Source organism: Oncorhynchus clarkii, chromosome 2 (assembly GCF_045791955.1).
Source record: "Oncorhynchus clarkii lewisi isolate Uvic-CL-2024 chromosome 2, UVic_Ocla_1.0, whole genome shotgun sequence".
NCBI lineage: Eukaryota > Metazoa > Chordata > Actinopteri > Salmoniformes > Salmonidae > Oncorhynchus > Oncorhynchus clarkii.
In genome coordinates, this window is record NC_092148.1 from 43,751,055 (window position 1) to 43,775,529 (window position 24,475).

The following is a 24,475-nucleotide window of genomic DNA, read 5'->3' on the forward strand; positions in this document are numbered from 1 at the left end:
TCGTCACCCAGCACAGCCAGACTGGCCACTCCTCATAGCCTGGTTCCTCTCTAGGTTTCTTCCTAGGTTTTGGCCTTTCTAGGGAGTTTTTCCTAGCCACCATGCTTCTACACATGCATTGCTTGCTGTTTGGGGTTTTAGGCTGGGTTTCTGTACAGCACTTTGTGACATTAGCTGATGTAAGAAGGTCTTTATAAATAAATTTGATTGATATACGCAGCTTCTCGTTCTCTTTCCGGATTTCCTCTAGCTCTGCTTGGAAAGCTGTTGGCAGCTTCCTGTGTTCCCGGTAAGGGTAGGGTGTGGGGGCTTCTCAGCTTACCTCCATGTGTTCTCTTTTTCTCTGCAGGCTGTGGGCTATCTAGGGTTCTAACCCATACCCTCTGGTGATGGCTCTGATCCCTCTCTGAGCCAGCATCCCATTGAACCTGGCGAGTGGATGAGGTTGCATGTGACAAGGTGAAGGGGGTCATCTTTGCCGCTCCTTCATGATGAAAATACCACTCCTCTTCTTGACCATTTACATCATATGGTGCTGTGCTATGGTGTGGTGAAGTATGCTGTGTATGGCTCACATAGCCTACCTCGCAATCTTGTAGATGCTGTGGTGGCCGTTTCTGATGCGTCGAACGAACTGCTGGATGTGTGAAAGCCTCACTCACGTAGTAGTCTTGCACCTTGCACCGGGGAAAAGCACTTAAGATCCGTCTCAAATGGACCACAATGTAGTGGAGGAGGACCTGCTGGACTGTATATGTGGGCTCCCGAGTGGCGCAGCGGTCACTGCATCTCAGTGCTAGAGGCGTCACTACAGACCCTGGTTCAATTACAGGCTTTATCACAACAGGCCGTGATTGGGAGTCCCATAGGGCAGCGCACTATTGGCCCAGTGTCGTCCAGGTTAGGGTTTGGCAGGGGTAGGCTGTCATTGTAAATAAGAATTTGTTCTTAACTGACTTGCCTAGTTAAATAAAAGGTTAAATGTTCTCTCCCAGGTGCTTGTAAGGGCACAGATGGCAGACCGGTAGGATTCCAGTTGAGGTAGTTTAATGAGGCCGATTGTCATAGAGCAGGAATGGCACAGCACACTGTATGGCTTGACAATTGTGTTAACCAAGAGTGTGTGATTTCTGAAGGAAAGTAGGTAAAAATACAAGAGAATGGAGACAGGTGAATTGCACTGAACAGTTCAGTAGATGTGAGTCGACTGTATCCAACTAAACTGAATACAAATAGAAACAACATGTAAAGTGTTGGTCACGTGTTTCAAGAGCTGAAATAAAAACACTCCAGAAATGTTCCATACACACAAAAAGCTCATCTCATTTTGTGCAAAAAAATTGTGAAGTCAAACAGCATAATTATTACACAAATGCACCTTGTGCTTGGGACAATAAAAGGCCACTTTAAAATGAGCAGTTTTGTCACACAGCACAATGCCACAGAGCGTGCGATTGGCATGCTGACTGCAGGAATGTCCACCAGAGCTGTTCCAGAGAATTGAATGTTAATTTTGCTCCCATAAACTGTCTCCAATGTCGTTTTAGAGATTTTGGCAGTACATCCAACCGGACTCCAAGGCCCACCCATGGCTGCACCCCTGCCCAGTCATGTGAAATTAGGGCCTCTATTTCTATTGACTAACTTCCTTAAATGAACTGCGACAATTGTTGCATGTTGCGTTTATAATTGTGTTCAGTATAGTTACAATATGATATGACTTTGACCATTTGCATGGTAATGCATTTTTGGGGGGAGATTATAATTTGTATTTTTGCTTACCTCTGGAGCCTCTGCCTCGTCCCCGGCCCCTGCCACGACCCCGGAACCCGGCACGGAAGGGAGCACCCTCGCTCCTCACGCTGGACACCTCATCATGGTCGTCACTCCATTCACGCTCGGACTTCCCTCTGTACCCGTCTGAGAACATAAAATACACTATATATACAAAAATATATGTGATTTCGGCTATTTCAGGCACACATTGCTAAAAGGTGTTTAAAATCAAAGACAAAGCCATGCAATTGCCATAGACAAACATTGGCAGTAGAATGGCCTTTACTGAAAAGCTCAGTGCCTTTCATCATGGCACTGTCATAGGATGCCACCTTTCCAACAAGTCAGTTTGTCAAATGTCTGACCTGCTTGAACTGCCCTGGTCAACTGTAACTGCTGTTATTGTGAAGTGGAAACGTGTAGGGGCAACAACGGCTCAGCAGCAAAGTGGTAGGCCACAAAAGCTCACAGAATGGGACCGCCGAGTGCTGAAGCACGTAAAAATCTTCTGTCCTCAGTTGCAACACTCACTACAGAGTTCCAAACTGCCTCTGGAAGCAACGTCAGCACAATAACTGTTCGTCAGAAGCTTCATGAAATGGGTTTCCATGGCTGAGGAGCCGCTAACAAACCAAAGATCATCATGCGCAATGCCAAGTGTCGGCTGGAGTGTAAAGATCGCCACCATTGGACTCTGGATCAGTGGAAATGAGTTCTCTGGAGTGGTGAATCACGCTTCACCATCTGGCAGTCTGATGGACGTATCTGGGAAAGCTACCTGCCCGAATGCATAGTGCCAACTGTAAAGTTTGGTAGAGAAGGAATAATGGTATGTGGCTGTTTTTCATGGTTCGGGCTAGGCCCCTTAAAAAACGTAACACTATAGCATACAATTACATACTAGACAAATTCTGTGCTTTCAACTTTGTGGCAACAGTTTGAGGAAGGCCCTTTCCTGTTTCAGTATGACAATGTCCCCGTGCACAAAGGGAGAAATAACAGTTTACGGCGCGTATCAGGCCCGTATCACTAAGTGACCTGCCTAGCAGTCAAGATAAACAAAGCAAAAAAAGAAACGTTTTGCTCACTGTCAACGTTTATTTTCAGAAAACGTAACATGTGTAAATATTTGTATGAACATAAGATTCAACAACTGAGACATGAACTGAACAAGTTCCACAGACATGTGACTAACAGAAATTGAATAATGTGTCCCTGAACAAAGGGGGGAGTCAAAATCAAAAGTAACAGTCCGTATCTGGTGTGGCCACCAGCTGCATTAAGTACTGCAGTGCATCTCCTCATGGACAGGTGCATGTTCATTCATTGTTTATGGTTCATTGAACAAGCATGGGAAACAGTGTTTAAACCCTTTATAATGTAGATCTGTGAAGTTATTTGGATTATTAGACAGGGTCCTGAAAGGGGACGTTTCTTTTTTTGCTGAGTTTACATCGGCTGTTCAGATGTGTAGGAGGAGACAGCCTAGGAGGAAGGGTTAAATATCACTGCTTGTGTGAAAAGGGTTTTGTCTAATGCAGCTGTATTGATCCTCCGGGAAGAATAAACTTGGTAAAACTTTTTATTTTTTACAGTTTTTATTTCACCTTTATTTAACCAGGTAGGACAATGGAGACGCAGTTGTAAATGACAAGTTCTCATTTACAACTGCGACCTGGCCAAGATAAAGCAAAGCAGTGCTACAGAAACAACAGAGTTACACATGGAATAAACAGTAGAGTCAATAACACAATAGAAAAAAAAGAAAGTCTATATACAGTGAGTGCAAGTGTCCGTCGAGTTTTTACTCTTACTATTAGAACCTAACACTGCGTAGGCAATTTGTTCTTCTTGGACAAAGGTTTTTACATTTCAATTATATTCATTCATGATTTATACCAGGGATGAAGACCACAGGCAATGTTTTGCTTTTCAATAAAACCTGTTATGTTGGTATAAGAAATGTTCTACTTTATTTTATTACAACTTTATTACTTTTCTGTTAAGATTAATTCAAATATCTAATGTGATTCTGAGCACCGTGGGTGGAAACCATAATGTGTTACGGGGAATTAAAATCTTTCTGGTGCAACATTTCTCTAACAGGAACCCTGGTGTGTGTGTGTGTGTGTGTCAGTCACCAGATCTCAGCCAAATTGAACACTTAAGGGAGATTCTGGAGTGTCGCCTGAGACCGCGGTTTCCACCACCATCAACAAAAACCCATTTATAGAATTCCTCACGGAAGAATGGCATCGCATCCCTCCAATATAGTTACAGAAGCTTGTAGAATCTATGCCAAGGCGCATTGAAGCTGTTCGGGTGGCTTGTGGTGGCCAACGCCCTAGTAAGACACTGTTGGTGTTTCCTTTATTTTGGCAGCTACTTGTAAATCCCCTATGGACACAGGTCAAATGTAGTGCACTACATAGGGCATAGGCTGCCATAAGAGGTCAGGTTGGCGATGGGAGATGACACTCACCTCGGAGGTCGTTCTTCCTGTTGGGGGGCATCCTGGGCACCTCGTTCTGACGGGTGTTGTTCCTTGAGGCCGAGCGTTCTCTGGGCCCCTCAGACTTCACCTCCATCATCAGCGGCACCCACCTATGCTTGTTTCCTACAAAAACACACAAGAACAATACCGTTAGGGAGTCGCCTGTCTGCCACATTTCCACAATGTACCACAATGTAGTTATTTTGTTGTGGTGTTTTTTGTTGTCCAAGACCAAGAGTCCCTTTCTGCAGTGAAATGCAGGCAGGCAGGCAGGGATAGTATGAAAGTAGTTGATGTGTGTAAGGGACAGAGGAGCACAGTAACTTATTGTGCTAGACCAATTAAAGTTTAAAAGGTTTCACGTCTGGGATTGTGAATGGGAATTCTAATCCTATTGAGAGGTGAGAAAAAACACCCCAAAATAAATACCTCACGTTTTACTTGGTTGATATATAACCCCCCCCCCAAAAAGCTATTCAGTCTAATATGTAGTTCCCCATGCTGGCCAGCAGGCTGTGTCAGTGGTCTGTTAGTGGAGTGTGTGCATAGGTTTAAAGTACTTAAGTAGTATTTAAGTATTTTTACTAAAGTGTTTTTTTTGGGGGGGGGGGGTATCTGCATGTTACTATATTTCTGACTACTTTTACTTCACTACATTCCTAAAAACAATGTACTTTTTACTCAACACCCAAAAGTACATTTTGAATGCTTAGCAGAGAGAGCGAGACAAAGAAAGAGAGCAAGACAGCAAGAGAGCGAGACAGAAAGAGAGCAAGACAGCGAGAGAGAAAGAGAGCAAGACAGCGAGAGAGAAAGAGAGCAAGAGAGCAAGAGAACGAGATAGCAAGAGAGCGAGACAGCAAGAGAGCGAAAGAGCGCAAGAGAGCAAGAGAGCGAAAGAGAGCAAGAGAGCAAGAGAGCGAGACAGAGAGAAAGAGAACGAGACAGCAAGAGAGAGAGCGAGAGAAAGAGAGCAAGAGAGTGAAACGGAGCCAGACAGCGAGAGAGAAAGAGAGCAAGAGAGTGAGACAGAAAGAGAGCGAGACAGCAAGAGAGAAAGAGAGCGAGACAGAAAGAGAGAAAGAGAAAGAGAGCAAGAGAACGAGACAGCAAGAGAGCAAGAGAGCGAAAGAGAGCAAGAGAGCGAGACAGAAAGAGAGCAAGACAGAGAAAGAGAGCAAGAGAGAAAGAGAGCGAGAGTGAAAGAGAGCGAGAGAGCGAGACAGCAAGACAGCAAGAGAGCGAGACAGCAAGACAGCAAGAGAGCGAGACAGCAAGACAGCAAGACAGCAAGAGAGCGAGACAGCAAGACAGCAAGAGAGCGAGAGTGAAAGAGAGCAAGAGAGCGAGACAGCAAGAGAGCAAGAGAGCGAGAGAGCAAGAGAGCAAGAGAGCGAGACAGCAAGAGAGCGAGACAGCGAAAGAGAGCGAGACAGCGAAAGAGAGCAAGAGAGCGAGACAGCGAAAGAGAGCAAGAGAGCGAGACAGTGAAAGAGAGCAAGAGAGCGAGACAGCGAAAGAGAGCAAGAGAGCGAGACAGCGAAAGAGAGCAAGAGAACGAGACAGCGAGACAGAGAGAAAGAGAGCAAGAGAGAAAGAGAGAAAGAGAGCAAGAGAGAAAGAGAGAGCAAGAGAGCAAGAGAGCGAAAGAGAGCAAGAGAGCAAGAGAGCGAGACAGAAAGAGAGCGAGACAGAGAGAGAAAGAGAGCGAGAGAAAGAGAGCAAGACAGAGAAAGAGAGCAAGAGAGAAAGAGAGCAAGAGAGCGAGAGTGAAAGAGAGCGAGAGAGCGAGACAGCAAGACAGCAAGAGAGCGAGAGTGAAAGAGAGCAAGAGAGCGAGAGCGAGACAGCAAGAGAGCGAGACAGCGAAAGAGAGCAAGAGAGCGAGACAGCGAAAGAGAAAAAGAGAGCGAGACAGCGAAAGAGAGCAAGAGAGCGAGACAGCGAAAGAGAGCAAGAGAGCGAGACAGCGAAAGAGAGCAAGAGAGCGAGACAGCGAAAGAGAGCAAGAGAGCGAGACAGCGAAAGAGAGCAAGAGAGCGAGACAGCGAAAGAGAGCAAGAGAGCGAGACAGCGAAAGAGAGCAAGAGAGCGAGACAGCGAAAGAGAGCAAGAGAGCGAGACAGCGAAAGAGAGCAAGAGAGCGAGACAGCGAAAGAGAGCAAGAGAGCGAGACAGCGAAAGAGAGCAAGAGAGCGAGACAGCGAAAGAGAGCAAGAGCGCGAGACAGCGAAAGAGAGCAAGAGCGCGAGACAGCGAAAGAGAGCAAGAGCGCGAGACAGCGAAAGAGAGCAAGAGCGCGAGACAGCGCAAGACAGCGCAAGACAGCGCAAGACAGCGAAAGAGCGCAAGACAGCGCAAGACAGCGAAAGAGCGCGAGACAGCGAAAGAGCGCGAGACAGCGAAAGAGCGCGAGACAGCGAAAGAGCGCGAGACAGCGAAAGAGCGCGAGACAGCGAAAGAGCGCGAGACAGCGAAAGAGCGCGAGACAGCGAAAGAGCGCGAGACAGCGAAAGAGCGCGAGACAGCGAAAGAGCGCGAGACAGCGAAAGAGCGCGAGACAGCGAAAGAGCGCGAGACAGCGAAAGAGCGCGAGACAGCGAAAGAGCGCGAGACAGCGAAAGAGCGCGAGACAGCGAAAGAGCGCGAGACAGCGAAAGAGCGCGAGACAGCGAAAGAGCGCGAGACAGCGAAAGAGCGCGAGACAGTGAAAGAGCGCGAGACAGCGAGACAACGAGAAAGAGAGCGAGACAGCGAGAAAGAGAGCGAGACAGCGAGAAAGAGAGCGAGACAGCGAGAAAGAGAGCGAGACAGCGAGAAAGAGCGAGACAGCGAGAGAGAAAGAGCGAGACAGTGAAAGACAGCAAGAGAGAAAGAGAGCGAGAGAGAAAGAGAGCAAGACAGTGAAAGAGAGCAAGACAGCGAGAGTGAAAGACAGCAAGACAGTGAAAGACAGCAAGAGAGCAAGAGAGAAAGAGAGCAAGAGAGAAAGAGAGCAAGAGAGCGAGAGCAAGAGAGCGAGACAGTGAAAGAGAGCGAGACAGTGAAAGAGAGCGAGACAGTGAAAGAGAGCAAGACAGTGAAAGAGAGCAAGACAGCGAGAGAGAAAGAGCAAGAGAGCGAGAGTGAAAGAGAGCGAGACAGCAAGAGAGAAAGAGAGCGAGACAGCAAGAGAGAAAGAGAGCGAGACAGCAAGAGAGAAAGAGAGCGAGACAGTGAAAGAGAGCAAGACAGCGAGAGAGAAAGAGCAAGAGAGCGAGAGTGAAAGAGAGCGAGACAGCGAGAGAGAAAGACAGCAAGACAGCGAGACAGCAAGAGAGAAAGAGAGCGAGACAGCAAGAGAGAAAGAGAGCGAGACAGCGAGACAGCAAGAGAGAAAGAGAGCGAGACAGTGAAAGAGAGAGAGACAGTGAAAGAGAGCAAGAGAGAGACACGGAAAGACAGCAAGAAAGAGCGAGACAGTGAAAGAGAGCGAGACAGCGAGAGAGAAAGAGCGAGGCAGCGAAAGAGAGCGAGGCAGCGAAAGAGAGCGAGGCAGCGAAAGAGAGCGAGGCAGCGAAAGAGAGCGAGGCAGCGAAAGAGAGCGAGACAGCGAAAGAGAGCGAGACAGCGAAAGAGAGCGAGACAGCGAAAGAGAGCGAGACAGCGAAAGAGAGCGAGACAGCGAAAGAGAGCGAGACAGCGAAAGAGAGCGAGACAGCGAAAGAGAGCGAGACAGCGAAAGAGAGCGAGACAGCGAAAGACAGCGAGACAGCGAAAGACAGCGAGACAGCGAAAGACAGCGAGACAGCGAAAGACAGCGAGACAGCGAAAGACAGCGAGACAGCGACACAGCAAGAGAGAAAGAGAGCGAGACAGCGAAAGACAGCGAGAGTGAAAGAGAGCGACACAGCAAGAGAGAAAGAGAGCGAGACAGTGAAAGAGAGCAAGACAGCGAGAGAGAGAGCGAGACAGCGAAAGAGAGCGAGACAGCGAAAGAGAGCGAGACAGCGAAAGAGAGCGAGACAGCGAAAGAGAGCGAGACAGCGAAAGAGAGCGAGACAGCGAGACAGCGAAAGAGAGCGAGACAGCGAAAGAGCGAGAGAGCGAAAGAGAGCGAGACAGCGAGAGAGCGAGACAGCAAGAGAGCGAGACAGCAAGAGAGCAAAAGAGAGCGAGACAGCGAGACAGCGAAAGAGAGCGAGACAGCGAAAGAGAGCGAGACAGCGAAAGAGAGCGAGACAGCGAAAGAGAGCGAGACAGCGAAAGAGAGCGAGACAGCGAAAGAGAGCGAGACAGCGAAAGAGAGCGAGACAGCGAAAGAGAGCAAAAGAGAGCGAAAGACAGCGAGACAGCGAGAGAGAGCGAGACAGCGAAAGAGAGCGAGACAGCGAGAGAGAGCGAGACAGCGAGAGAGAGCGAGACAGCGAAAGAGAGCGAAAGAGAGCGAGAGAGAGCGAGAGAGAGAGAGCGAGAGAGCGAAAGAGAGCGAGAGAGCGAGAGAGCGAAAGAGAGCGAGACAGCGAGAGAGAAAGAGAGCGAGACAGCAAGACAGCAAGAGAGCGAGAGCGAGACAGCAAGAGAGCAAGAGAGCAAGAGAGCAAGAGAGCGAGACAGCAAGAGAGCGAGACAGCGAAAGAGAGCAAGAGAGCGAGACAGCGAAAGAGAGCAAGAGAGCGAGACAGCGAAAGAGAGCAAGAGAGCGAGACAGCGAAAGAGAGCAAGAGAGCGAGACAGCGAAAGAGAGCAAGAGAGCGAGACAGCGAAAGAGAGCAAGAGAGCGAGACAGCGAAAGAGAGCAAGAGAGCGAGACAGCGAAAGAGAGCAAGAGCGCGAGACAGCGCAAGACAGCGCAAGACAGCGAAAGAGCGCGAGACAGCGAGAGAGAAAGAGAGCGAGACAGCGAGAGAGAAAGAGAGCGAGACAGCAAGAGAGCGAGACAGCGAGAGAGAAAGAGAGCGAGAGAGAAAGAGAGCGAGAGAGAAAGAGAGCGAGAGAGAAAGAGAGCGAGAGAGAAAGAGCGAGAGAGAAAGAGAGCGAGAGAGAAAGAGAGCGAGAGAGAAAGAGAGCGAGAGAGAAAGAGAGCGAGAGAGAAAGAGAACGAGAGAGAAAGAGAGCGAGAGAGAAAGAGAAAGAGAAAGAGAGAGAAAGAGAGAGAAAGAGAGCGAGATAGCGAGAGAGAAAGAGAGCGAGACAGCGAGAGAGAAAGAGAGCGAGACAGCAAGAGAGCGAGACAGCGAGAGAGAAAGAGAGCGAGAGAGAAAGAGAGCGAGAGAGAAAGAGAGCGAGAGAGAAAGAGAGCGAGAGAGAAAGAGAGCGAGAGAGAAAGAGCGAGAGAGAAAGAGAGCGAGAGAGAAAGAGAGCGAGAGAGAAAGAGAGCGAGAGAGAAAGAGAGCGAGAGAGAAAGAGAACGAGAGAGAAAGAGAGCGAGAGAGAAAGAGAAAGAGAAAGAGAGAGAAAGAGAGAGAAAGAGAGCGAGATAGCGAGAGAGAAAGAGAGCGAGACAGCAAGAGAGAAAGAGAGCGAGACAGCAAGAGAGAAAGAGAGCGAGACAGCAAGAGAGAAAGAGAGTGAGACAGCAAGAGCGAAAGAGAGCGAGACAGCAAGAGCGAGAGAGAAAGCGCGAGACAGCAAGAGCGAAAGAGAGCGAGACAGCGAGAGAGAAAGAGAGCGAGAGAGAAAAAGAGCGAGACAGCAAGAGAAAAAGAGAGCGAGACAGCAAGAGAGAAAGAGAGCGAGACAGCAAGAGAGAAAGAGAGCGAGACAGCAAGAGAGAAAGAGAGCGAGACAGCAAGAGAGAAAGAGAGCGAGACAGCAAGAGAGAAAGAGAGCGAGACAGCAAGAGAGAAAGAGAGCGAGACAGCAAGAGAGAAAGAGAGCGAGACAGCAAGAGAGAAAGAGAGAAAGAGCGAGACAGCAAGAGAGAAAGAGAGAAAGAGCGAGACAGCAAGAGAGAAAGAGCGAGACAGCAAGAGAGAAAGAGCGAGACAGCAAGAGAGAAAGAGCGAGACAGCAAGAGAGAAATAGCGAAAGAGAGTGGAAGCCAGAGCCAGCAAGTTAAAGTGATCGAGAATGCGAGATAGCAAGCGAGAGCAAAACAGAGAGCGAGCAAGAAAGTGAGATAGCTGGCACAAAAGAGAGAGATACAGAAAGATCGTGAGAGCGAAAGAGTGCGAGCGCAAAAGAAAGAAAGAGCGAGAAAGAAAGCTTGAGAAAAAAGAGCGAGAGAAAAAAAGAGAGCGAGAGAAGAGGGCAAGAGAAAGAAAGAGTGAGAAAGCGAGAGAAAAGAGCGAGGGAAAAAGAGCAAAAGAGAGCCAGAAAGAAAGAGTGATAGAAAGGGAGCGAAAGAGAGATTGAGAGCGAAAGAGAGAAAAGGGAGAAAGAAAGAGCGACAGAAAAAAAAGAGGGCGAGAGAGCAAGAGAAGGAGAGAGAGAAAGAGCGAGTGAGCTGAAAAAAGGCATGGGACGTCTCATTCTGAAGGTCAAAAACCACTTGCTGGCAGGCTGGTGGAATTTCAACCCTTTATTTCTGCCAACACATCTCCCTGTCTGCATGGCCTCCTACTCATTCCCTCGCTGTGCATTCAAAGGAGTGTGGGAAAGGCTCAGTGTAGTAGTCACTACTAGGGCTGTGGCGGTCACAAAAGTGTGTCAGCCGGTGATTGTCAAGCAAATAACTGTCGGGTTCACGGTAATTGACCGTTATTTAATAAACACATTTAGCATCTCCTGGCTCCCACACATAGCCTATAAGCCACTGATGTAGACCTTTGGAATATCTACATTTTAAAAAAATCGAATAAATCCATGTAATATAGCCTACACCTTCACAATAAATCTATTATTCATTTTTAGACAGGACTAAAGAAACATGATATGGAGGAAATGTGGTCTATTTCAGCAGAATAGCATACTCTGTTGTCCTTATGTTAGGTCCTGATATGGCTATGTCATTGGACTGTGGGCTACACTAGTTCATTTAGCAGATAAGATTTGCTTAGAATTCTGTGGCATTATTTTACAGTATGAAGAATATGATTGAACAAAGCTGAATTAAATAGATTTTATCCAAATTATTTGATTGAGTGCGCACATAAGGTTATTCTGTGTTGAGTGGTTAAAGAAAAAGGTACTCCTATATGCTTAAATTTAGAGTTAATGTAACTTTAGTTGAGCTATATGTTTTGATTTTTAATACATTGTAATGCTGCATGATGCGATGATGATTTTTAAAAAGTTGCTTGAAAAGCATGACTTCTGATTAGTTTTTTTTGTGCAGGCTGTACACACTTCATCAGTCTCTCATTCACAATTGAACAAGTACTTGATAATGCCTAGAATTTCCCGGTGGCATCCCCTTTGTGTTGCCGTAAGGCACCCTAAAAAAATCCATGACTTTTGCGGCCAGTGGCAGTTGTTCCCTTCACCCAGAGTGCTCCGACTGGGGTGCAATCCTCAGATAATAGCGTTGTTTGCTTTCGCCGAAAAGCCTTTTTGAAATCTGACACGTTGGCTGGATTCACAACAAGTGTAGCTTAATTTGGTATCTTGCACATGTGATTTCATTTAAAATTGCATAATAATTTATTTGAATTTGGCGCTCTGCATTTTCACTGGATGTTGGCTAGTTGGGACGCTACCGTCCAGCATATCCCAGAGAGGTTTTAACGGGAAGACACCATTATCAAAAGCGAACACAAATGCATGCAGTGTGTGTGTGTTTTTGTAGGTCGAGGTGAAGTCTGAGGGGTCTAGAGAACCGCTCCCACACACACACCAGGGTTCCTGTTAGAGAAATGTTGCACCAGAAAGATTTTAATTCCCCGTAACACATTATGGATTCCACCCACGGTGCTCAGAATCACATTAGATATTTGAATTAATCTTAACAGAAAATTAATAAAGTTGTAATAAAATAAAGTAGAACATTTCTTATACCAACATAACAGGTTTTATTGAAAAGCAAAACATTGCCTGTGGTCTTCATCCCTGGTATAAATCATGAATGAATATAATTGAAATGTAAAAACCTTTGTCCAAGAAGAACAAATTGCCTACGCAGTGTTAGGTTCTAATAGTAAGAGTAAAAACTCGACGGACACTTGCACTCACTGTATATAGACTTTCTTTTTTTTCTATTGTGTTATTGACTCTACTGTTTATTCCATGTGTAACTCTGTTGTTTCTGTAGCACTGCTTTGCTTTATCTTGGCCAGGTCGCAGTTGTAAATGAGAAGTTGTGGGACCCTGTCTAATAATCCAAATAACTTCACAGATCTACATTATAAAGGGTTTAAACACTGTTTCCCATGCTTGTTCAATGAACCATAAACAATGAATGAACATGCACCTGTGGAACGGTCGTTAAGACACTAACACCTTACAGACAGTAGGCAATTAAGGTCTTTCTACTGATTGAGAAACACCAAAAGAAAGATGCCCAGGGTCCCTGCTCATCTGCGTGAACGTGCCTTAGGCATGCTGCAAGGAGGCATGAGGACTGCAGATGTGGCCAGGACTATAAATTGCAATGCCCGTAATGTGAGACGCCTAAGACAGCGCTACAGGAAGCCAGGACGGACGTGTAACAACACCTGCACAGGATCGGTACATCCGAACATCACATCTGCGGGACAGGTACAGGATGGCAACAACAACAGCCCGAGTTACACCAGGAACGCACAATCCCTCCATCAGTGGTGTCACTGTCCGCAATAGGCTGAGAGAGGCTGGACTGAGGGCTTGTAGGCCCTGTTGTAAGGCAGGACCTCACCAGACATCACCGGCAACATTGTCGCCTAAGGGCACAAACCCACCGTTGCTGGACCAGACAGGACTGGCAAAAAAGTGATCTTCACTGACGAGTCGCTGTTTTACCTCACCAGGGGTGATGGTCAGATTCGAGATTAACGTTGAAGGCTTGAGTGTTACACTGAGGCCTGTATTCTGGAGCGGGATCAATTTGGAGGTGGAGGGTTCTTCATGGTGTGTCACAGCATCATCGGACTGAGCTTGTGCGATACAGGGAAGACATCCTCCTCCCTCATGTGGTACCCTTCCTGCAGGCTCATCCTGACATGACCCTCCAGCATGACAATGCCACCAGCCATACTGCTCATTCTGTGTGTGATTTCCTGCAAGACAGGAATGTCAGTGTTCTGCCATGGCCAGCGAAGAGCCCAGAACTCAGTCCAATTGAGCACATGTGGGACTTGTTGGATCGGAGGGTGAGGGCTTGGGCCATTCCCCCCAGAAATATCTGGGAATTTGCAGGTGCCTTGGTGGAAGAGTGGGGTAACATCTCACAGCAAGAACTGGAAAATCTGGTGCAGTCCATGAGGAGGAGATGCACTGCAGTACTGAATGCAGCTGGTGGCCACACCAGATACTGACTGTTACTTTTGTTTTTGACCCCCCCTCTTTGTTCAGGGACACATTATTCAATTTCTGTTAGTCACATGTCTGTGGAACTTGTTCAGTTTATGTCTCAGTTGTTGAATCTTGTTATGTTCATACAAATACTTACACATAAAAAATTAAAAAATTAAAAAATTAAAAAAATAATAATAAGAAAATAAACGCAGTTGACAGTGAGAGGACGTTTCTTTTTTTGCTGAGTTTAGTTGTGATACAAACCTTATTAAAACATATAGGCTAGGCTACATGCAGTGTGTGACTGTTCTTTACCTTATGCTGGGCATCATTCACAAGTGATGATATATAATTCACAAGTGATAGGCTAATATTGTCAAATCAGACTGTTCTTGATTTAATCTTGTCTTCACATATACTAAATTATGTGTGAAATTATCATGCACTGGTCTCGATACAGGGGCAAAAATACATAATCTATGCACTTAAATAACAAATGGAGGACACTTTTCCCGTGGTCCTTTTCATGCCAGCCAGGTAGACTATACTCCTGTTGTAAAAATAAGCAATATGCTTAATATCAGGAAAGTTAAGCATTAAATATAGTAGACCTAGCCTATAGAAAGCTTATGGGATCATTCTATTTTTTAATAGAGGCCATCCCTCAATTTTGTTACGCAATTGCAAAAATGCAACATTAGCTGATGGGCTCTCATGAAGTGTTTGATTAGATTATCGATCACATTTGCATTGATGTCAGAGTGATTAGAGGGACAATAGAGTGCTGAGTACCAGGCAGTTAACAAGTTTGGTCGGCTACTAATGACCATCAGCAGCATCAGAGCTTAGAGAATCCTAATTACCATGACTAAATGGTCACGTGGAATTTGACTACCTTCATGACTTGTGACCCCCGGTGTGGCAGTAATACGGTCACCGAAACAGGCCTAGTCACTACAAAGCTAGACTGGGTCCTGCCCTACACAAAAAAATAGGAGGATAAATTATTAATTTTCCTCAAGTGAGAAAGTATCTTCCCACATTGTTAAGGCCTATAGCATGTGTCCACTAGGGTAAAATTAAACGTGGACAGTTCAACTGTTAATATAATGAGTGTAAAAAGTAGGCTATAGATACTTGTGTTTCCACACAAACAAACATACGGCAGCAGATCCACAAGGTATGTCATGAGAGGTGACTGTATAGTTCCCTGAAGGAAAAGCACCTTTAGTAAATCTGCTTTCTCTGTGAGAGCTTCCCATGTCTGGAATACACTGCCATCAGACACACATAACTGCACCACATATCACACTTTCATAATCCCTAGCTGTGTATTGCCGCTTTCCATGTTGCCCTGCTGCTTTTTGTTCTGTTGCTCTGTCCGTATGCTACACCTTGCTTGTCCTATGTTGCTCTGTCTGTATGCTACACCTTGCTTGTCCTATGTTGCTCTGTCTGTATGCTACGTCTTGCTTGTCCTGTCTGTATGCTACGTCTTGCTTGTCCTGTCTGTATGCTACGTCTTGCTTGTCCTGTCTGTATGCTACACCTTGCTTGTCCTATGTTGCTCTGTCTGTATGCTACGTCTTGCTTGTCCTGTCTGTATGCTACACCTTGCTTGTCCTATGCTGCTCTGTCTGTATGCTACGTCTTGCTTGTCCTGTCTGTATGCTACGTCTTGCTTGTCCTGTCTCGCTAGTCCTATGTTGCTCTGTCTGTATGCTACGTCTTGCTTGTCCTATGTTGCTCTGTCTGTATGCTACGTCTTGCTTGTCTTGTCTAGCTTGTCCCGTCTTGCTTGTCCTATGTTGCTCTGTCTGAATGCTACGTCTTGCTTGTCTTGTCTTGCCTTGCTTGTCCTGTCTTGCTCTGTCTGTATGCTACGTCTTGCTTGTCCTGTCTTGCTTGTCCTATATTGCTCTGTCTGTATGCTACGTCTCGCTTGTCCTATGTTGCTCTGTCTGTATGCTACGTCTCGCTTGTCCTATGTTGCTCTGTCTGTATGCTACATCTCGCTAGTCCTATGTTGCTCTGTCTGTATGCTACGTCTCGCTAGTCCTATGTTGCTCTGTCTTTATGCTACGTCTCGCTTGTCCTATGTTGCTCTGTCTGTATGCTACGTCTCGCTTGTCCTATGTTGCTCTGTCTGTATGCTACGTCTCGCTTGTCCTGTCTCGCTTGTCCTGTCTCGCTTGTCCTGTCTCGCTTGTCCTGTCTCGCTCTGTCTGTATGCTATGTCTTGCTTGTCCTATGTTGTTCTGCGTGTGCGCACTGCTCAATGATTGTCTATATTGTAAATGTTTTTCATAACCTGCCCAGGGACTGCGGTTGAATATTAGCCGGCTGGCTAAAACCGGCACTTTTACTGAAACGTTGATTAATGTGCACTGTCCCTGTAAGGATAAACTCAAACCTCCAGCACCGTCCTGGTCCCTTCACATTACTGTCTCTGGTAAACACACTATATCAAATAAAATCAACTTTTATTGGTCACATGCACAGGATACAGAAGGTGTAAACGGTACAGTGAAATGGTTACTTGCATAATGGAGTCTTTTGTATAGACATGTAGCTAGCTAGCTAAACAATGAACCATAATCCAAACTCATAACATTACTACCCTGCATGAATCTACAGGTAGCTGAATGCTAACCAACTAAGTTCAATGTTAGTTAGCTAACATTAGGCTATAACTAGCAATGCAAATGTTTCTGAGATACAAATCATATTACTACACAGACCATACACGTGAGGTTAGCTAGCGAGGCAGCCAATATTACCGAGCTAGCTAACAGTACGCTTTAAATTGCAATGAAAACAACTTCCTGATGAAATTAGATATTATACCTATCTGAAAATGTAGCTCACTAGACTCTCTTAACCGTATACATGGATGAACGCTTCTCCCTCTCTTTCACAGATACCATGGTTGCCCTTAGTTTGAAGATGCAATCCAGGGAAAGGTGTTTTACAATAGCCTTCTGTGATCACTTTTCGACTCCCTCAGCATTCACAATCAAATGCCTGAATTTTCTCCATCTCCTTAGCCATCATACTCTGCTTCCACTGGGCACTCCAATGATTTCAATACTCTGTCCTCCAGAAATTGGAGAGCCATCTTCCAAAAAAATCTGTTGTACACTTGTACAAAAGTGCAATTTTTTCACACGTTCTATCATTAAAAAGAAAAGGTCAATCCAAGTAAAGGAACGCACCTTTCTTCTTCTGTCCGTTCTTCTGAGAGTCCTCGTCGCTGTTCTTCTGAGAGTCCTCGTCGCCGTTCTTCTCCTCTCCAGAGTCGTCCGACTTCGCATTCTGGTTCTCCTTGCCCTCCTCGTTGGTGTCACGCTTCTCCTTCAACTCTTTCTTCACCACAGGCTTCTTGGGGGCCTGGGGGGGGGGGGGGGATAGGTTAGTTAACGCAGGGTACAATATCACAGCAGTTTTACCACCCAGGTTTAAGAGCATCAGTTAGGATGCGTCCCAAATGGCACCATATTATTTATATGGGCACTGGTCAAAAGTAATGTGCTAAATAGGGAATATGGTACAAACACTAAGGCTGCTGGTCACTGGTCACACTCACCCACAGTACACTCAGGTGAGACTGACCTGGCTACTGGAGTTGCACATAAGTCATCATCATTTGGGGTAAATCCTAACTTCCATTTAAGTCAAATTTTCACTTTGTCATGCTTTGATGTCAAAGGGTGAAAAGTGAAAATCTGACAGAGGTGGAAGTTAGGATTCCCACTGTAGTGCTCTTAATGTGCAACTCAATTGTGCATGGGAAAGGAAACCAACTAAGCACAGAAATCCCATTCTATTCATTATTGCTGTCACTCATGGACACAGCCAGTCCTGGGGTTAAGACTAGTGACTGGTGAGTGACATGGGCCATATAGATGGCAAGACTATTTAATTAAAGGTTGTGCTCCAAATAGCACCATATCCCCTATATAATGCACTCATTTTGACCAGGGCCCATAGGGTTCATCACTAAAGTCATTGGTGGTATGAAGTGGATAAGATCCAGGCAGGATGCACACACAGAGAGCTGCCTACAGACAGTTGCAGATCCTGTGTGTACAATCATTTTTGCTCGTCATGAAGTGTGTGACATGGTCAAATCAAATGCAAGTTTAGTTCACTTGATGTTTGAGCTCACTCCCTCAGCTAACACTTCCACTCATCTAAATAACTCCTCTTCTGGGGCACTTTTGCAAAGCATTCAGTTGAAGGGTTAGTTTTGCAAGAACAGGTTAGTTGTTTTCTAGCTTCACACACTTTTACTACACTCACTTAAATATGCGGTGGGATGTTGTTTTTTTACTTGTCACAAATGAAGTAATCCATAAAAAAAAACCCTGTCACCTATTTAGCAAGGACAGCCCTAATGACGCACTGCACTAGGGCCTTACATGGACATCCATTCTAATCTGATGGAAAACTAAATCGCTATACAAACCCATACAATCACACTCAAATAGAAGATGAACTGTACACTTCCTGCATTTTAACTAGATCCAGAATCGCTGTCCACATTAAGCATAAATGAGTAACTACCGGAAAACCAAGAGCCTAAATAGGAAGTTAACGGCCATTGAGGAGTGAATACCTAATATAAAGCCAATTTCACCCCAGCAGCAGGCCAGTCCACCATTATACTCCTTCTGGACATCCAAAGACAGCTGGTTACACAGACCCACATTCCGACAACTATTTGACTAAACCATGTTCATGGTGAGTCACCATTGATTGGTAGTTCAATCCAGGAGTAGGCTTAGTCAGAATCTGTGCAACAGTCTCCCCATATTATCATTCATTCCCCAGCAAGCTTTAGATTGGTTAACATCACTCCAGGTAACAGGCCATACCACTAAACTCCTGCTGAGTAAGTATCCTGTGTTTTCATTCAGGTTATATGGAGCCAGGAGGCTGGAAACTCCAAGTCCAGGCTGCTCCAGGTCCCTGTGGAGGGTGAACTTACTGGGGATCTCCGTGTGGAGCCCACTTCTCTGACCTGCCTGACGGGCATGGGGCATGACACAGTCCGATTCACAACCTCAATCTGAGCAGATGGGACAGAAGGGAGGCTTTTTAGGACAAAAGGGCGCAATCACAATCACAGGATTGCGTCATGAAGGAAAATGTTTGCCATTTCAACAATGGCACACACACGACAATGACAGATGATGATGATGTGTGTGTTCAATGCCTTGTAATGGGAGTGTGTATTTAAAATGGTATGGAATCAGTCATTGTTATGAGATTGTGTTGGTTGCAAAAAGTGCTTATGAAATGTGCTCTGAATCATTCTTCAGAATTTGCTGTCATTCATTGGGCAGTTCTCTATACATTGTGCTATCAATATACAGAATTTGCTGTCAGAACTTTATACAATGTGCTATCATTCTACAGGCAGGACTTTAAACACTATTCTCATTCTGTGGACAGGAAGGATACTCAGAAGATCGGTGTCTGGGAAGGGTTGTTGTGAGAGTTGAGGTGTGGCACCCAAACTCAGGCCCTCCACTCATAACACCAGGGACACAGTAAACTACATTCACAAACCTAAACACTACGAAAACAACAATTAACCAACACCTTCACAGCCCAAGTACCTTTCTGGGAAAAATAGCAACCTATTTTAAAACGGAAAGTTAAAAAATGTCAATACCAAAATCTCAGTTACAACACTGTCGAGTAACTGACTGATTTAGCTGTGTTTGGAAAGTTTGGTTGCCGACAGCTCCCGGAATAGCCGGAGGTGGATTTTTCTACCTGCAGGGCCGTAGTGAAGTGCTCTCTCATTTTCTCACACCGTGTAGAGAATAGGGTGCCATTTGGGACCTAAACTAACACCCTGTGTGCACCCTAAAGTAGATATACCGTGTGCTAACTAAGGCTAAGCAGAAAGACCTCAGAGACAAAGAGCAAGTTGAGTCTCATCTGAGCACACTACAATTACACCACACCACAGAACACCCAGATCAGTGTCATAAACAGAGGGAAAAGAGCGCCAACTTTATTTACATCTCATCATGACTCCACTCTGTGTTGTTCTTCAAACAACCCACGCCTGGCCTGCACACCCTGTTGTTTTCCTACCAATGAGACGCTAGAAAAAGTCTCCTGTTTCGAAGAGGTATTATTAATTGATACGTGAGGGTGACTTGTTAAGCCTGCGGAAGTCCTGAAGGGACTACTGAATAAACAAGAGCTGTGTGTTCACTACCACTGCAAACAGCACTGTGCCCTACTCAACTGGCCACTGGGGGGGTGGTGTGTGTGTCAGTAGTATTACCTCCGGGCACTGACTTACCTGCGTTTCTTTAGTTGCAATCTCCCCGGGGGTTGGCCACTTCATAGCATCACCAAAATCTCCAACCTAAAAAGAATATCAAGGGATTTTAACAGACTCTTCAGCACTTCTGTCACAAATGGCACCCTATTCCATACACAGTGCACTACTTTTGACTAGGGCCCATAGGGTGCCGTATATAGGAAATAGGGTTCCATTTGGAATGCAAACATGTCTTTATGCTCATCACATTAAAGATTCACCATATCAACAAAGGTGTGGCCCAATAGAAACAATCCTCATTTACAACATAAAAATCTCAAACAAATTACAGCTCGGGAAGTATTCAGAACCCTTGACCTTTTCCACACTTTGTGATGTAGATTGAGGAGTTTTATTAATTTATTTATTTTACACACAATGCCCATAATGACAGAGGAATAACTGGTTTTTAGAAATAAAAAATTGAAATATTCAGACCTTTTACTCAGTACTTTGTTGAAGCACCTATGGCGGCAATTACAGCTTTGAGTCTTCTTGGGTATGACCCTACAAGCTTGGCACAGCTGTATTTGGGGAGTTCCTCCCATTCTACTCTGCAGATTCTCTCAGGCTCTGTCAGGTTGGATGGGGAGCGTTGCTGCACAGCTATTTTCAGGTCTATCCAGAGATGTTCGATTGGGTTCAAGTCCGGGCTCTGGACATTAAGAGACTTGTCCTGAAGCCACTCCTGCGTTGTCTTGGCTGTGTGCTCAGGGTCGTTGTCCTGTTGGAAGGTGAACCTTTGCCCCAGTCTGAGGTCCTGAGCGCTCTGGAGCAGGTTTTTATCAAGGATCTCTCTGCACTTTACTCCGTTCATCTTTACTCCGATCCAGACTAGTCTCCCAGTCCCTGCCGCTGAAAAACATCCCCACGCTTCACTGTAGGGATGGTGCCTGGTTTCCTCTAGACGTGACGCTTGGCATTCAGGTGACACTTGGTATCTTGGTTTCATCAGATCAGAGAATCTTGTTTCTCATGGTCTGAGGGTCATTTAGGTGCCTTTTGGCAAACTCAAAGCAGCTCAGTTTGGCTGGGGGGCCAGCTCTAGGAAGAGTCTTGGTGGTGCCAAACTTCTTCCATTTAAGAATGGAGGCCACGTTGTTCTTGGGGACAATGCTGCAACAAAAAAATGTGGTACCCTTCCCCAGATCCGTGCTTTAACACAATCCTGTCTCGGAGCTCTATGGATAATTCCTTCGACCTCATGGCTTGGATTTTGCTCTGACATGCACTGTCACCTGTGGGACCTTATTTGGACAGGTGTGTGCCTTCCTAAATCATGTCCAATCAATTTAATTTATCACAGTTGGACTCCAATCAAGTTGTAAAAACATTAAAGGATGATCAATGGAATCAGGATGCACCTGAGCTCAATTTCGAGTCTCATAGCAAAGGTTCTGAGTACTTATGTAAATAGGGTGTTTTTTATTTTTAATACATTTGCAAAAATGTATAAACCTGTTTTTGCTTTGTCATTGTATGGTATTGTGTGTAGATTGATGAGTATTTTTGCTGTAAAAAGTCAAGGGGTCTGAATACTTTTAGAATGCACTGTATAATGGCGAAAATGTGTTTTCCAGCCCTCACAAAAGAGGTGTTTAACCTCAATGGGTCTTACCTGGTTAAAGGTTAAATAAAATAGGCTGTCAAGAGTTCACATATTCAAGAAAAGACAAGTGACCATTTTGTTTTGCTAATGTATGATAGGGGTCCCTTGGTCGCCGGTTTGCCTGAGAGGTGGTCTTTGGGCAAGAAAAGGTTGAAGACAGGGGTTCTCATGTCACTCGGGGGGCCCCCTTCCAGCATTGGGGAACATCCCGTACCATATCTATTTCCATTGGCACAAGCACTGTTCATGACACAAACTGTTCACACCCCTCGTTGGTGGAGAAAATAGAACTTGGTTCTATTTTAGATGGGAGAAGCAAGTCCCACCTCTCCCATCTCCTCATTGGTTTTTAGGAGCATATACCCACGTGGGTGATTGAAAGATGAAATGAAGTCCACACTCCAGTCCAGTTGGTGGTGGTAATGCACCTTAAAGTTGGTTGTCAACCGCCACATAAAGTCCAAAGAAGAAGCCTGAAGGAGGAGAGATTACTAGAAACAAACTCGGTTGACCCTTTTATATGTGGATTAACTGTCGGAGTAGAGGACCTTGTGCATTTCAGGTAAAATAACAACCCAACAAATTAATTAGCAACAGCAAGCTAGCTAGCTAAATTGTCAAAATGTTTCATGCTTTTTGACCTGTCCCCAAATGAATGTAGTTGGTTCAGAGTTCCTTTTGATATTTCAAGCTGCGTGTCCTGATGGCGTCTGGTGTGGGTGGACAAAATCCAACATGAGTGTGGGCGGTCTGGTCAGCATACAATGACTAACATGACAAGAGGAACTGTTGATGCACTACCCAATTTCCAACATGCACCTTGTGCATTGTATTACGAGTTCCTTTAAAAAACCCACCCCATAGTTTGGGAACCACTGCTTTAGAGTGTTTATACACCTTATCTGACAGACTCCCCAAGTACTACCACGTGCATACCAGGAAGCATGGACTGTTTCTAAGCATAGCCGCAGATGTCCACACAGGCACACACACACACACACACACACACACACACACACACAATTTTGGCCAACAGGAGGAGGACGTTACCCTTTCTCCTCTCCGAGGCCGGGGGTTTGGGGCCTTCACCACCTTGGCTGGGCCTGTTGTGATTGGCGGCTCTGTGGAAACAAGAAATACGGTGGACATCAACAGTCTGCTACAGCCATCAACAAAAACTACATGGAACCATGTAATCACATTTGTCTCCTCTTAGTTCCACTAGCAGAACAGACAATGAATATGTTATTGGGTCAATGAGGGGCTGTCCGATGCTCATGGCATTGACAGAAGGAAGTGAGGATCTGTGTTCCACAGCTGTGTCCCAAATGGCACCCTATATAGTGCACTACCTTTTCATATTTTTTAATAGTTATTTTGTGCACAAACGCCACATTAACGTACATCTCAGATGTTTGTTGCATCTCTCATTTTTCAATCATGAGCACGTTAAGTAGCTGATAAACCTCAGTCCTCCATTAGGGCTTTCGTCAAATGATGCTCCATATAGGGAGTATATGGTGTCATTTGGGACTCAGACACAGTCAACTCCTTATATGGGCCTAAGCAATGGCATGGGACTGTCTGAAGTATATGAGCCCTGTGAAACTGCACAAGTTCTGAGCCAGTGAAAAGAAAGCACTGTGCTAAGTTGAATTGGGACTGGTGGCGAACTGACTGCACTTGACCGTTCACTAGGGGTGTAATTCGTACCGAACCGTTAGGTACAGGGATCTCGGTTCGGTCCGCACTGTGAACTCGAATAAATACATTAAAGATGTACAACAACAAAAAATGACCAGGCCTATAGGCTATGCCTACACTGCGTTGTCGGGCTTTTGAGTAAACCTGAGCTGAAAAAACATGTCAGGCTATTACGTTAAAACAACTAGAGCATTAAGAGCACCTAATATTGGAGTTGCACGTCGTATAAGTGCCTAAATAATGTACTTTTATTGATTAGACAAAGTGTAGGTCACACCATCTGTGAGTGTCAGTGCATGTCCACAGAGTCCACATAGAATACCATGCCATCACTGCTGTCTACTAATTTCCAAGATGGTGGATGTGAAATTCACAAGTCGATTTGACCAAAATTCTCCTTTAAAGTTTTTACCCACAAACTTTTCTAGTCTTCATAAACAAAATTATTTCAGCTCCACTTTCACTTCAAAAAATGGTCAAATGACCAACATCAGCCAATTACGTTTTGTCCCCTGTATATTTTCCTATCAACTGGTAGCAATGCCTCCATTTGCTTTCGTGTAATAGGATTATGGTGGTCTAAGATACAAATAATTAAACTTGAGTTAATGGCATTAGTTAATCGCAATTAACAAAAAAAAAATATGGCAACTCAACAAAAAAATAAACTTCCCTTTTTCAGGACCCTGTCTTTCAAAGTTAATTCGTAAAAATCCAAATAACTTCACAGATCTTCATTGTAAAGGGTTTGAACACTGTTTCCCATGCTTGTTCAATGAACCATAATTAATGAACATGCACCTGTGGAACGGTCGTTAAGACACTAACAGCTTACAGACGGTAGGCAATTAAGGTCACAAGAAAGATGCCCAGGGTCCCTGCTCATCTGCGTGAACATGCCTTAGGCATGCTGCAAGGAGGCATGAGGACTGCAGATGTGGCCAGGGCAATAAATTGCAATGTCCGTACTGTGAGACAACGCTACAGGGAGACAGGACGGACAGCTGATCGTCCTCGCAGTGGCAGACCACGTGTAACAACACCTGCACAGGATCTGAACATTCAAACATCACACCTGCGGGACAGGTACAGGAAGGCAACAACAACTGCCGAGTTACACCAGGAATGCACAATCCCTCCATCAGTGCTCAGACTGTCTGCAATCTGGTTTCCGAGCTGGTCATGGGTGCACCTC

The 24,475-nt window shown here is 45.4% G+C and overlaps 1 protein-coding gene across 1 annotated transcript in view; it reads right to left on the reverse strand.

Annotated features, from left to right (window-relative positions):
* LOC139368222 (la-related protein 1-like) overlaps positions 1-24,475 on the reverse strand; it is a 92,654-nt gene that overhangs the window by 40,416 nt on the left and 27,763 nt on the right. Inside the window, 6 exon segments of the mRNA XM_071106884.1 lie at positions 1,783-1,920; positions 4,259-4,393; positions 16,837-17,011; positions 18,612-18,692; positions 19,947-20,012; positions 22,627-22,697. Of these exon segments, the coding sequence (XP_070962985.1) occupies positions 1,783-1,920; positions 4,259-4,393; positions 16,837-17,011; positions 18,612-18,692; positions 19,947-20,012; positions 22,627-22,697 (666 nt within the window).